The 13671-nt window shown below is 42.1% G+C and overlaps 1 protein-coding gene across 4 annotated transcripts in view; it reads left to right on the top strand.

The window, feature by feature from the left end:
- Positions 1 to 13671, top strand: part of LOC139472243 (calcium-transporting ATPase sarcoplasmic/endoplasmic reticulum type-like) — a 58532-nt gene that overhangs the window by 26729 nt on the left and 18132 nt on the right. For all 4 annotated transcript variants that reach the window (XM_071254631.1, XM_071254632.1, XM_071254630.1 and 1 more), the window contains exons 6-17: positions 346 to 426; positions 1310 to 1395; positions 2074 to 2140; positions 7792 to 7880; positions 8782 to 8865; positions 9402 to 9495; positions 10120 to 10250; positions 10827 to 10915; positions 11320 to 11422; positions 12142 to 12399; positions 12621 to 12738; positions 13384 to 13484. In XM_071254631.1, the coding sequence (XP_071110732.1) occupies positions 346 to 426; positions 1310 to 1395; positions 2074 to 2140; positions 7792 to 7880; positions 8782 to 8865; positions 9402 to 9495; positions 10120 to 10250; positions 10827 to 10915; positions 11320 to 11422; positions 12142 to 12399; positions 12621 to 12738; positions 13384 to 13484 (1301 nt within the window). The remainder of the gene's footprint in view (positions 1 to 345; positions 427 to 1309; positions 1396 to 2073; positions 2141 to 7791; positions 7881 to 8781; positions 8866 to 9401; positions 9496 to 10119; positions 10251 to 10826; positions 10916 to 11319; positions 11423 to 12141; positions 12400 to 12620; positions 12739 to 13383; positions 13485 to 13671) is intronic.

Genomic DNA, 13671 nt, shown 5'->3' with positions numbered 1-13671 from the left:
GTCAACTTTTGAGTCTATATACCCGATTTTGTTTATAAACAAAATGTTTTGTAGATTTTGATATCATTAGATATTATTAGATATTGGACTATACTAGCTGAGCTTACTGGACTAACATAATTTTACTAGCCTGGGGCGTCGAACTAGTGGTGAAAGCCAGACTGGATTAAGATGCAGCGTGCCTGCTCATGAATTTTGAATAAAGTTTACGATGATGTCTTGGTGTACCATTTATCACAGTATTTGAAGCTATTTAAGTGTGAGCAAACTTATTATATATGTTGTCATATGATTGTGAGTAATTTTCTGTCTCTGTTCTGTACGTTGATGTTATTCTGGTTGCAGTCGGTGACAAGGTGCCTGCTGATATTCGTATTACCGCTGTCCATTCCACCACTTTGAGAGTTGATCAGGCTATCCTCACTGGTAGGTTATCCTCATCATCATCATCATCATCATCATCATCATCATCATCATCATCATCTATTATTATTATTATTATTTTTTTATTTTTTTTTATAATGTGCCAAATCCACACCCTAGAGCATGCTCAAATGCTACGTTACTACCCCGGCTGATAGATCAGTGTGCACTCAATTTTCATTTTGATACAATCCAAAGTGCCTATTAGGCCTTAGAAGGTGAACAGTCTCATTACCATCACATCTTACTGGGTACCCATTCACTGCTGGCTGACGAGAGGCATATTGCCATCAAGCTTTGAAGTGTAGACGTGTAGGTCCTGGTTATAATGTTTGACCAAGGGCCAAGTCTTCAAACCTTTCATAGTTCAACGGCAGTCTAATTCTGTTGAAGATATAATCGTGCCGAGGCTGCTTTTTTTATTCGGGCACTGGCCCTATGTCTCAAATAGATCGCAGCTCTACGACTGTCAGGGGCAGTAGGGTAGCCTAGTGGTTAAAGCGTTGCTTGTCATACTAAAAACTGTTTCGATTCTCCACATGGGCACAATGTGTGAAGCCCATTTCTGGTGTCCCGCGGGGCAATATTGCTGGGATATTGCTAAAAGTGGCCTAAAACCAGACTCGCTCACTCTACGACTCTCGTAAGTTGGATAACAGTATACGAGTTGTGATAGACACAGCTGTGAGTGTTTTGTGTAAACAAGGGCCATGATAGATCCTGCTGACTCAGCTCTTCTCAGGCTCCTGTGGCATGTCATTTTGCTGACACAAGCCTATGTTGTGACACTAATAGTTCGGAATATTTCCTTATGTTTGTGTTTGATATTGTCATGAAGCTCTTGTTGAGATGGTGAACTAAATGTCATGTCATGTCCTCCTTGCAGGTGAATCTGTGAGTGTTCTGAAACACACCGACCCAATCCCCGACCCCCGCGCTGTGAACCAGGACAAGAAGAACATCCTTTTCTCTGTAAGTGGGAACTTGTGGGTGGTGGGGTGGGCAAGCACTGGCCTGTCACACCGAAGGTCTGGGTTCAGTTCCCAATATCAGTGCAATGTGTGAAACATGTCTTGTGTCCCTTGCCACGTTATTGCAGGAATATTGCTGAAAGCAATAAAATCTTATTCACTCTGATTTGTTTGTTAAGAATAATGGGGCAGTCGGGTAGCCTTGTGGTTAAAGCGTTCGCTTGTCACACCAAAGACCAGGGTTCGATTCCCGACATGGGTACAATGTGTAAAGCCTATTTCTGGTCTCCACCGCCGTGATATTGCTGGAATATTGCAAGAAGCGGTTTAAAACTATACTCACTCACTCATTAATTATAATAGCCATGACTCGGCTCCAGAAAGAGGCTGATGGTATCTGTAGTCCGTGTCGGTTGTCGGGTTGTATCTAAATGTCTTCCCAATTATCAGCCATGGTCTGTCAGCACCATATCTATGGGGTCTGAAATTTTCCCTATAAACAGTCATGTCTAGAAATTGTTTTATTGTAACGCTGAGCACCTGAATGGTGTTGCTAGGCCTCATCTCCACTTCTGTCTGTATTGTGTTTCAACTGCCTCTATGCACAGATGACTGGCTTGGTTTGCAGACGATGTAAAGAAGTGCAAGATTATGAATGTTTTTCATCTTTGTGTTTCAGGGAACCAATATTGCTGCAGGAAAATGCCGTGGTATTTGCATTGGAACTGGATTAAACACTGAAATTGGTGAGTGGGTGTTAGATATCCTTTCTCCATGCTTTCATCCCACGGCCCGACATCAACCTATGAATCCTGGTTCGCCCCGATTAGGTTTCAGTGTTACTAAGCACCATACCTGTTCTCATAGGTTCCACTGAAGTGGTAAACGTCAGACCTGCATCACCTCGGGCTTTCCTCCCACATGAAGCTGACAGGGATATGACTTGAATATATTGTTCAAAGCAGCATTAAACCCAACTCCCTCTCACTCCTGTACCGTTTTGTCTGGGATAGTTAAGCAGACATTTTGTCCGAGGTTACCTTGTGATGCTTGTGACTTGGCGCTACCGCCAGCTTTCCTCCATTCTGCATGTGTAGCAGAGGGACCATTGTCATTCAGGTGCATGCATTGTGTTTTGTATGAAGAGACTGCCTCTGTGGTCTAGAGGTAGAGCGGAAGGTCCGGAGTTTGATCCCAAGCCGCGTCATACCAAAAGACGTTAAAAGATGGTACTTGTTGTTACCCTGTCTGGCACTCTGCATTAAGGGGCTAAAACATGGACTAGTCGGCACGGAGTCAGTATACTGTGTCTGAGTGGGGTATTCATGTTAAACTGTGGCATGGTATCTCAGTGAGCTAGCACTATAAATCGGCATCAGTGCTGACTAGTACAAGCAGCCACACAAACACACACATGTACATGCACGTCCTGACTAGTACCCCCCCACACACACACGCATGAACATCGCTATACATAAGTGCAATAATCTTGGACACGACATTAAACCCAATTTCACCCTCAGCTCACCTAAGACCAACTTGTATATATACTACTCTAAACAATTTGAGGACCACACATTCTTTCATGTTATTATAGTCAAGCCATGACATATTACCTACAGTAATGTGAAAGAATCGGGTGTTCTTTTACTATATTTTGAGTGCTCTAGTTGAACAAGGACTTGAGACTATAAATATACCCTAGAATGTACACCATGACGAATCTTCAATGCAATTAGTGATAAGGTGTTTTAGTTAAAATACTGGGAAGAAGCTGGAAAAGTGATTAGAGTGTCTACATGGGTATGAGTAGTAGACGTTGGGGAACATATCGCGAGTTCATGAACGGAGATTCGTTTCACAACTGGTTAACTGGTAGCTAGCTTCCCCACGTGGATCTCAAGGAAGTCGGTAGTCGGGGAAACAGTATCTGAAGCCGAGCCAGCAGTAGGGAAACAGCATCTACTTGAATGTACTGTGGGAAGGTGTGAGGAGTGGGGTAATCCGATATGTTTGATATCGGTGTAGTGTGTCTCCTCTCACCATACCTGGTCAATGCCAGTACATATTGGTAGGTGCTGGCACCGCGGCGTGGGGAACACCACCACCTCCTTCACGTTGTCGATGTTGCAGATTTCTTCTCAAGGTCATTGCAAAAACATTACCGGTTTAATTTTTTCCTGCTGACATAACTGATTAGTGTTACGGTAGTTTGACGAGCAGTTTAGCACCACGTGGAGGGAATTAGTCGTGTGGGGTGCAATGTGGACTTTCTTGAAGTGATTGATGTAGAAAAGAAATTTGTCAAATTTGGGGGGGGGGGGGGAATTCATGACTTTATGAACAGTCCATGCAAAAGAAATAATCTCCAATTCTAATAAATGCACTGAATGCAAAATAGCGCTCATTCTGACTTTGATCTGTAAGGTTCAGTTTCAAGGAAAATATTACCTTTTTTTGATATTTTTAAGAGGTTTTATGCATAGACACTTACAAGATGAGAATGATTACTTTATAAATATGGCCTGGATATGGTGTTTGGACGTGTTTATTAGTAGGGACATGCAGGTATTAAGATTCAGTCCTTGCTACAGCTCATCATTGCCACTAATTAGTCTGCATCTCATTCTTGATTCTTGCTGACTAAGCAACTTATTTCCTCTGTCTTTCTGTGTGTGTTAATACCAGCCTTCAGATTCCTGTGTGTACATATGCACTGTTGATACTGTTGGTGCAGCAGTTAACACAGCGACATGTCAGGAATGTTTCTATCCCTCTTCTCCCCGGCTATCCTGGTAACAACCGCCTGCTGCCGACGCCTGTCTCAGGTGCTCACTCAGCATCGCGAGCAGAGTCTACCAGAGATGTGCGCTGCATACGCAGGTTTTTCCTGCGTGACACAGCTCGAGGTAGAGCAGTCATTGGCCAATATGGAATCATCTCAACTTCAGAAATGGCACCAGTCGCATGTTCACTATCAATATGCTTGCATAAGATTCAAGGGTTCTGTCATAGCCCTGATCTTGTGTAACAATTAAGGCATCTGTCAAAACCCTTAAATGTCAAGAGAAAGAGAAAGGGGTCTCTGTGATAACACTAATTTTGAAATAAGAAGTGTGTGTCATTACCCTATTGACATTTTGAAAATTGAAAGGATTCCTATAAAATCTAACACACCTAACTTCTACGATCCAGAATCCATTCTATTTCTATCATGGGTAAGACATACTTAGGATCAGTGAGAGAGTTATAATTTGATGTTGCATCAGGATTATTTCAGGCATATGCGACAAGAACAAGTGATATACACAATTGAGTCATTAATATAAAATTATATTTAAAAACTTAGGATTAGAAGTTAGGGTTTCACCAAGTGGTAAGCATCTGAGACTTGCATAACTTCAGGCTTTCCTCCCACATTCAACTGACACACCGTGTTATTGCTGGAATATGTTCCAAGCATCATTAAACCAAACTTCACGCTCACTATCTAGAATTTAAAATGTTGGAAGTTCTCTACATATTACTGGACTAGTGGTGTAAATAAGTTTCAAAGAATGTGTAGACATGAAGTCAGTTAATTAAGAAACAGGTGAAATATCTTATAATGTTTCTTTAAAAAATACAACCGGTTCCATTTGTTAGCCAGTGATAGTGATATGATTTTTTGGCACCTAATTAAGGCCAACAATCTTTAGCAGTGATAGAAGTTACGGGTGGTCCTGGTGTCTTTGAGTGTTGCTGGAATGTGTCCTAGGGATCCACAAAATGGTTATTTTAACATTTAGATGATGAAAAGCACCCATCGACTTTCCAACTTAGTTTGAACACTTTTCAAGCACATTTCCGTTTACAGTACACCAGAGAAGTAGATTAGAAAGGTTTTGTGAAAACATCTCACCATATGTGAAGCTTCAAGTTTGCCACCTAACCTTTGTTTATCAGATTACAACCGAAAAAGAATAGCTCTCCATTATCATATATTGACCATGTGCCAGTAGCTGTAAAAATATTTTTGATAGGTTGTTTGGGAAATGCCATGCACCTGTAAATTAATTAGTTTCACGTTGTGCAGGGGTGTTTTGGTATGCAATGTAACGGGCTACCTCAGCACAGATAAAAGAGGTGTGTAGAACATATGGAGAGGCTCCTGGCAACTCCAACACTTGAGTTAGCTATCTTTCGATCACCTTGTTTCTCTGTGACCTTTGTATTCCACTGCGTTTCCCCTCGGTATCTTCCTCCTATGCTCATGCCCTACCATAAAAGGCTTCCATCTTGCCGTCTGCCTCCTGATGGCTGGAAGGTCCAGGGGAGGTAACTCTGGCTGCCTTGTGTCAAGGTGTTTCTAATTATATTGCAATCTGTGCATGGTGATTACAGTGCAGCCATGGTGTGTGATGCACTGTGGGTAATAAATTTGATTTTGCATGGGGTAAAGATAAGAAAGTATGTGGAAAGATTATGAGCGATACAATATCCAATGTGAATACCACAGGAAAAAACTAAATGGCAGCAGTGCAGATCTAGTCTGTAAATGCTTGAGGCATTTCTAAACACAGGCATTATGATTACCAAGTGTTATAGCTGAGCACTGAGGTTCATTAGTGTGCTAACTGAGGGCAGTGTTTGATTCTGTGTCGGTACAGGGCACCTCCTTACTACAAAAGATGCACAGACGTTCAGGAAACCAGCATAGTGAATTCCAACAGTTACGATTCTGTTACTTGTAATCAATAAAATGCAATGCAACACAATATCCTGGTCATAAGTTGTGTTAAGAAAGTGATCTAGGCATTTGATGCTCTTTTGGTAGTGCTACACTGGGCATAGCAAAAATCTCCTGTTACTGAACAGGTGAAAAATTCATTGCTAGATCTGAGTTAAAGGAATTTTTCTTGACGCTTAAAAAAGCCCATATGTATTTTCCATGTCTAGGCAAGAATTGAATGCTTTTACCAGACTAACATTTAGTTCCAGAAATAAAGCTGTTGCATTTAAAAGTATATTATATCTTCAAAGTATAATGTAAACTTCAAATGGAGCCCCAAACAATCCTCAATTTCAGGCTGAGGCAGTGTAGACTTGCCAAATCATTTTAGACTTGAGTTACGACTCCTTTTTTTGTATATTGTCTGGGGGCTGTGATAGAGACTAAGCATTTACATAAGCGCTAGTATGACTGACTGCTAGTGTGTAAAACTGTTTAAAAGTACCAGGAGACATTCCATAAGAATCGAAAAATGATGCACTCTTCATGCCTTTCATTTTTTTAGCCAGTATTTGTCTAAACTGATAAAACAGGATTTCAATAAACAGTGCAATATATTCATACCTTTCAGTATGGGATAGATAACCTGATATCTCAATCCATCTGTTCTCCAGGGATGGAGGTTAGAATGAGCCTGCTAGCGCTGACCAGTTTTGTTAATGTTAAATCAATCCTAAATACTAATGGAATTTCAAACATTTTGGGGTGGGAGGGTGGTTATTGCTGTATGTTTACCTCTATTCAGGAAAGTGGACGTTCTTGGATATAATCAATCCCTGTTCTCATTTTCACAAGACATTTTGGCGTGGGTGGGTCAACTGTACAGGGAATGTTGAAATGCTTTGTTTTGATTACCAAAGCACATTTCGGACGTACATTGAAATCCTAGGAAGGAAACAAGCTACATTTCACATGAAATTTGTCATCAGACTTGGAAATGTTAAACAATCTGGAATTAAACCACTGGTCTGAAGCCCAAGTCAAGTAACATTTCTGTGTCCAGTAAGTAGGGATGTGTATTGGCAAAACACAATAGTATTGCAATGTTGTGATATACTGGGTGTTTAACAGTGATTGACCGATTATACATGCAGATTGTATTTTCTCCATTCTTAGGTAAATATTACTCAGCGTGGTCAGTCACCACCATTTTGTAGTCATGGATACAGGGGAGATAACATGAGGCATCCATTCTGTGTTTCCACCAGTTTGTCAATTTTGAACAGTAACATCATTTGTGAATGAATTTCTGTGTAGATATTAAGTTTGATATAAAAATTAACAAACTTATATATATTTTTTTACCCTATATACTGAAACAAAAAAATCCATTGCAATTTGTATCATTCGAAATGCATATGTCAGTATACCAGTAATACCATGCAGTGCTGCTACTAGTAGCTCTAATGTTAACACACAGGCCATAATGAACTGAGCTTACTAGTAGTTCTAGTAAGCTCAGTTCATTATGGCCTGTGTGTTAACATTAGAGCTATTAAGAAGGTTGCCAATAGTTGCCTTTGGTGTAGAAGACACAAATATGTTTGGCTTTAAATCATTGGAATAAAATTGTTTTTAAGAAATAATTTGTGTTTGGGAAGAACTGACAAATGTTTCATGTTCCAGGCAAGATCCGTAACGAGATGATGGACACAGAGACTGAGAAGACTCCCCTGCAACAGAAACTGGACGAGTTCTCCAACCAGCTGTCCAAGGTACACATGCACTAATGATCACCTCCTCGCTTTATTCATGTGGCTCAGTAGAAGTCACATTTAAATCAGAAAAATGCAGGGTTTTTTTAATGTGAAGTTTATATAACACAGCTTTTACATTGGAGGAGGGGCCGGTCAAATGACTGTGAAACTGACGTTCATAAACGTAGGAACAATATATTTCATATGTTTTTCATGAGAATGTGTTCTTGACATGACATTCATACTCCGGGCTTCAATCTTTGAAGGTTTGGACTTTGAAGCCCTCTGGTTGAAGTGTTCACTTGTCATGCTGAAGACCTGGGTTTGATTCCCTGTATGCATACAATCAATGGGTGCAGCCCATTACTGGCGTCCCCCACCGTGATATTGCTGGAATATGGCTACAGCGTACTCTCACTCACTCATAGTGGGGGCGGTCGGGTAGCCTAGTGGTTAAAGCGTTCGCTCGTCACGCCGAAGACCCGGGTTCGATTCCCGACAGGGGTACAATGTGTGAAGCTCATTTCTGGTGTCCCCCCGCCGTGATATTGCTGGAATATTGCTAAAAGCGGCGTAAAACCATACTCACTCACTCACTCACTCATAGTGGGTTACGGGTATCCCAGTTGTCAAAGTTGCAGCAATTATCTATGCAGAGTTGCGTCTCAAAACATATGACCATGGGTTGAAAACCTGGTTCGCCCTGATTGTTTCTAGGCCTGTAAGCACTAGGCCCATGCTCATGGATTTCACCCCAGGCTTTCCTCCCACATAGCTGACACGCCGTGATATAACTGGAATACTGTTCAAAGCGGCGTTAACCCCGACTCACTCCAATGAACTCATACAAGTAAAAGTCAATTGTGAAATAACTTTGTTCGTGTAATCATCGTGTACTGATATAATGTTCTCCTTGCAGGTCATTACTGTTATCTGCGTAGCTGTATGGGCCATCAACATCGGTCACTTCAATGACCCCGCTCACGGTGGATCATGGATCAAGGTAAACAAACGTTACATGGAACCGATAAAAAAAGGATTTGAAAAAGAAGTGAATCATGTTTAGCATAATTACTTAGCATATTGTGAGTTATAGGCATTGACTTTGTGCTCTGCGGCTGACATTAGGTTCAGGAGAGAATTTGTTCCTCATCTTGGTTTGCTCAGCAGGAAAACAGTCTGCAAGGCCATTCTTTGGACGGTGACACATTGGATATGCACTATATATGGATTTACCATTTTCCCAACCCAATTTGGATAGGAGCTTCTTTGGACTTGTTGTCATGGGAGATGACGTAAAGTTTTCGAGTGGATTGTTTCACGGTTGTCAAGCTGGTGTTGCAACTGGATTATTACCACCATTTTTGGATTACTCGACATAAGATTCCACGAAAGGATTGACATGGATTTTCAAAGTCCTGGTAACCTAGGCGACCCTAGTTACAGTGTTGTTCCTTGGATTACGGTGTTGACCTTTAGTCCATTGCTGTAAATGCCAAGGTGATGAACTCCCTCACTCACTCTGTACTTGTCTTGCAGGGCGCCATCTACTACTTCAAGATCGCTGTTGCCTTGGCTGTGGCTGCCATTCCCGAGGGTCTGCCTGCTGTCATCACCACCTGTCTTGCTCTCGGTCAGTGCAGGATTTTTTGCTAGAAATTTTTTGTTTTGTTATTTAGCGCTGGATTCAGCTATGTCATTTGGGCTCTTTGATAATCAAGGCCGGACCAGACAATCTAGTGATTGATATAAGCAGCAATCCATGCCTTTGGAGTATGATGAAATCCCCACGGGGGGGGGCCAGACATTGAAAATAAGACTTTCCTGTTGGAAGGAAAGAAATCCAGTTGCCCCAATTCGTGAAATTTATTTGGAAAAGAAAACAGAAAAAGCCATTGTAAAGCTAAGTAAAAAACCAAATCAAAGATTTTAAAAAAATTCATTTATGCTCTAGTCTTAAGGGCTGCAATTGGCTGTGATTTACTGTGCAGAGTTACGTCCCTTACCCATGCAGGATCCACTGATTATAGGTTTTTATCCTAGATTTACTCAAGTAATGGTCCTTGGTTTGGCAGCACCAGAATCATGAATCTTTTCCCAGCCATATTAAGTGGACAAGTCGTGATAATTTTGTTAAAAGTTGTCCAAACATTATGGGTACTGGTACACTTTGGTCATAATGCTTTGTACGAGGTTGGTTGATTGTAGGTATGAAGAATATACGCTTGTCGTGTCAACTTGTGTTTTCTGTGTGCAGGTACCAGGAGAATGGCCAAGAAGAACGCTATTGTGAGAAGTCTGCCATCCGTGGAGACACTCGGCTGCACGTCCGTTATCTGCTCTGACAAGACTGGCACACTCACAACCAATCAGATGTCTGTTTGTAAGGTGGGTGTCATGGCAACCATATGTGGTCAACGTTGTCAACATGGCTTAGCCTCAGAAGTGACATCACCATCTCTTGCTCCTGAGCTTGATAAACAACCCATCCAAATGACTCGCATGCATGTTTGTCATAGATTTACATTAAGAATATCGACCTTTGAATCCTGGATATAGTTAAATGTGAAGGAGTTTTCAATGACACATTAGGCTGTTAAAAGAAATCTTTTCCCAAGGTGGACCTGGAAGTCCATCTTGATGCTACCATTCATGCCGAGGTGTGTGAGGCAGTAAAAGCTAGGAGACAGTTTAGTACAAGTGACCAAGCACCTTTTATTCTCTGAATGGAGATCTTGTGAAACATGCAGTTTTATTTCATTCTTTTTTGTTTTATCTTTTATACTGAACTTAAAACAAAGCTATGGTAACGAATGGGTCTAGGGTTTTTAATATTAGAATACAGATAAAATACCCTGAATGAGCGAGGATGACTTCAGCAGATTTCTTTTTTTCAATTTTACTTTGAAGCCCAGACCGCATGTTATTTTAGTCTGACTAATGGACTTCATGTCTGTGTTTCAGATGTTTGTGTTCAGCAAGGTAGAAGGCAACGATATCCAGACTTCCCAGTTCGAGATCACCGGATCAACATATGCCCCTGAGGGTGAAGTGTACGTGGACTCCAACTTCTCATTCTCATAAAGGCAGTTATCAGTCAGCTTTGGACTAGATAGATCTGAGTCACGGTGTCGTCTACATGCAGGGATGAAACCCAACTTGAGCTGGGTGTCTCCTGGGATAATGTAGCGTCCAGACCACAGATTTAGATTTCAGTGCAAAATCAGCCATACTGGAAGCACTCATAAAATCTCTTTCTCAGTGCTGATTCTCTGTGAGGTGTTTCAAATGTGTTGGGTGTTTCCGATGTTGTGTGGGGTGTTTCTGATGTTGTGTGGGGTGTTTCTGATGTTGTGTGGGGTGTTTCCGATGTTGTGTGGGGTGTTTCCGATGTTGTGTGGGGTGTTTCCGATGTTGTGTGGGGTGTTTCTGATGATTGTTGTTTGTGATGTTCTAGGTTCTACCAGTCCAAGAAGATCCGCACCTCCGACTTCCCCGGCCTGGAGGAGATGGCCACCATCTGCGGCATGTGCAACGACTCCAGCGTCGACTACAATGATGTAAGAATTATCATTATCATTATCATTATTATTATTTGTAGAGCACTTGTCTAGTTAGTTATAACTACTCAAAGGCTCTAAGGAAAGAACTGCTCTGACACATTGTTAAGTGTGCCTGTTTGAAGACGAACCTTTAGCCTTGTCTAAAGATAAGTTTTTAAATACAGTTTATGTGGGGGGATTGCCGAGTTCCCAAGCATTGACATAAATGCAAAACCATCTTGACCATATGATTATTACAGGCTATGATCATACATCTGGAACACTGCAGCGTTAAACAGCATTTACTCTACTCATATGTCTTAGATCACTGGGGGCACGGGTGGCCCAGCCGTCTAAGGCGCCGCGAATCGCTGTGCAGAGTTGCGTCCCTTAGGCACGGAGGAAACCTATGATTGTAGGTTCGAATCCCGGTTCGCCCCGATTATGTTTCTAGGTTTGCCAACACCATACCTGTGCTTGTGGGTTTCACCGAAGTGGTAAATGTCTGAGACATGCATCACTTAGGGCTTTCCTCCCACATTAAGCTGACACGCCGTGATATAACTGGAATACTGTTAAAAGCGGCGTTAACACCAACTCACTCACTCTTAGATCACTCTTGTTCATGCTGGAGTGTGCAGTGAGCACAAAATTCAAAATGATGTCCTGTTCCCTTCCATAAATCAAAGACATTTCTCACAAGCACTACTCTCTCACACGCTGATGTTGCCTTGCAGGCCAAGAACCAGTATGAGAAGGTAGGCGAGGCCACCGAGACCGCCCTGACCGTGCTCACAGAGAAGATGAACGTCTACAACACCGACAAGTCCGGACTCAACAAGCGTGAGGCTGGCGTCGCCTGCAACCAGGTCATCCAGAACATGTGGAAGAAGGAGTTTACCCTGGAATTCTCCCGGGACCGAAAGTCCATGAGTGTGTACTGCGTCCCCAACAAGCCCACAAGGCAACCAGGAGGCACTCGCATGTTCTGCAAGGTGAGGTGCTCCCCAGGGAGTTGAGAATGAAAATAGGGTGGACACTGATCAATTGACATGGGTATAATGTAGCAGTTTCAGGATGCTTTAGGGTGTGGATTTGGGGCATCATAAATTTGTTTTTATGCAAGTATTATCAAGATCCTGACAACAATAGGGTAGAGATGATGACAATGTAATGAGTCTTGGCAGGATGTTGACAAGATGATTTCCTGTTTCAGGGAGCACCCGAGGGTCTGCTTGACCGCTGTACCCATGTCCGTGTCGGAGGAAACAAGGTCCCCATGTCCTCCGCCATCAAGAACGAGATCATGAAGCACACAAAGGCCTATGGAACAGGTACGTCACTCCAAGATAACGAGAAATAAGACCAGAGTACTGTTTCAACAATTCTCAAATTATATTCCTCTGTAAGTTGTACAGCCATTGAGGTACTTCAGTAGATAATGTTTGTCCATCTCATATTCCTGGGGATCCGGGTTGGAATTGTTTTTCAGAAACCCATGCTTGTCGTAAGAGGCAACTAACGGGATCGGGTGGTCACGCTCGCTGACTAGGTTGATGCAAGTCATCATTGCAATTGGGTGGATCGATGCTCATGATGTCAATCACTAGATTGTTTGGTCCAGACTCGATTATTTACAGACCGTCTTTATATAGCTGAAATATTGCAGAGTCCGGCGTCAAACAAACAAACAAACAAACAAAACATATTCCTGGGTTTGGATCTTTATTTTGAAGTCTTTGTACTATGTATAGGATGTCGGTGAATAGCTACGAGTCTGGGCCCTGTTCCACAAAGCGATCATAGCGCTAAGACGATTGTAACTCCATACCTTAACATAGACTTAAGACAATTGTAGTGCCATGATCCTTTTGTGGACGGGGCCTGAATCTTATCACTACCTGCACAAGTAGTGGTGTTAATCCTGGTGTTCCCTAAACCTGTAGAAGGTGACAAGTGTGTGTGTGTGTGTGTTGCAGGACGTGACACGCTGCGTTGCCTGGCCCTGGCCACCATCGACAACCCACCCCGTCGCGAGGACATGGACCTGGAAGACTCCCGCAAGTTCATCCAGTATGAGGTCAGCCAATACCTGTGTAGTTCACAAATAGTTTCAATATATATATACTACTCAAAATATGTTAAGGAACACCCGTTTTCTTCATATGACAATAGTTCATCTGTCATGGCTGGTGGAATTGCAACACACAGCCTACTAATTGTGGGTGCTCCTTAACTTGTTTTGAGTAGTATATATCCACAGTTTC

The sequence above is a fragment of the Haliotis cracherodii genome, unplaced genomic scaffold, assembly GCF_022045235.1.
Source record: "Haliotis cracherodii isolate W230 unplaced genomic scaffold, xgHalCrac1.p SCAF_24, whole genome shotgun sequence".
Lineage (NCBI taxonomy): Eukaryota > Metazoa > Mollusca > Gastropoda > Lepetellida > Haliotidae > Haliotis > Haliotis cracherodii.
The sequence above is the reverse complement of the archived record's forward strand: the minus strand, read 5'-3'. Positions and strand labels throughout refer to the sequence as shown.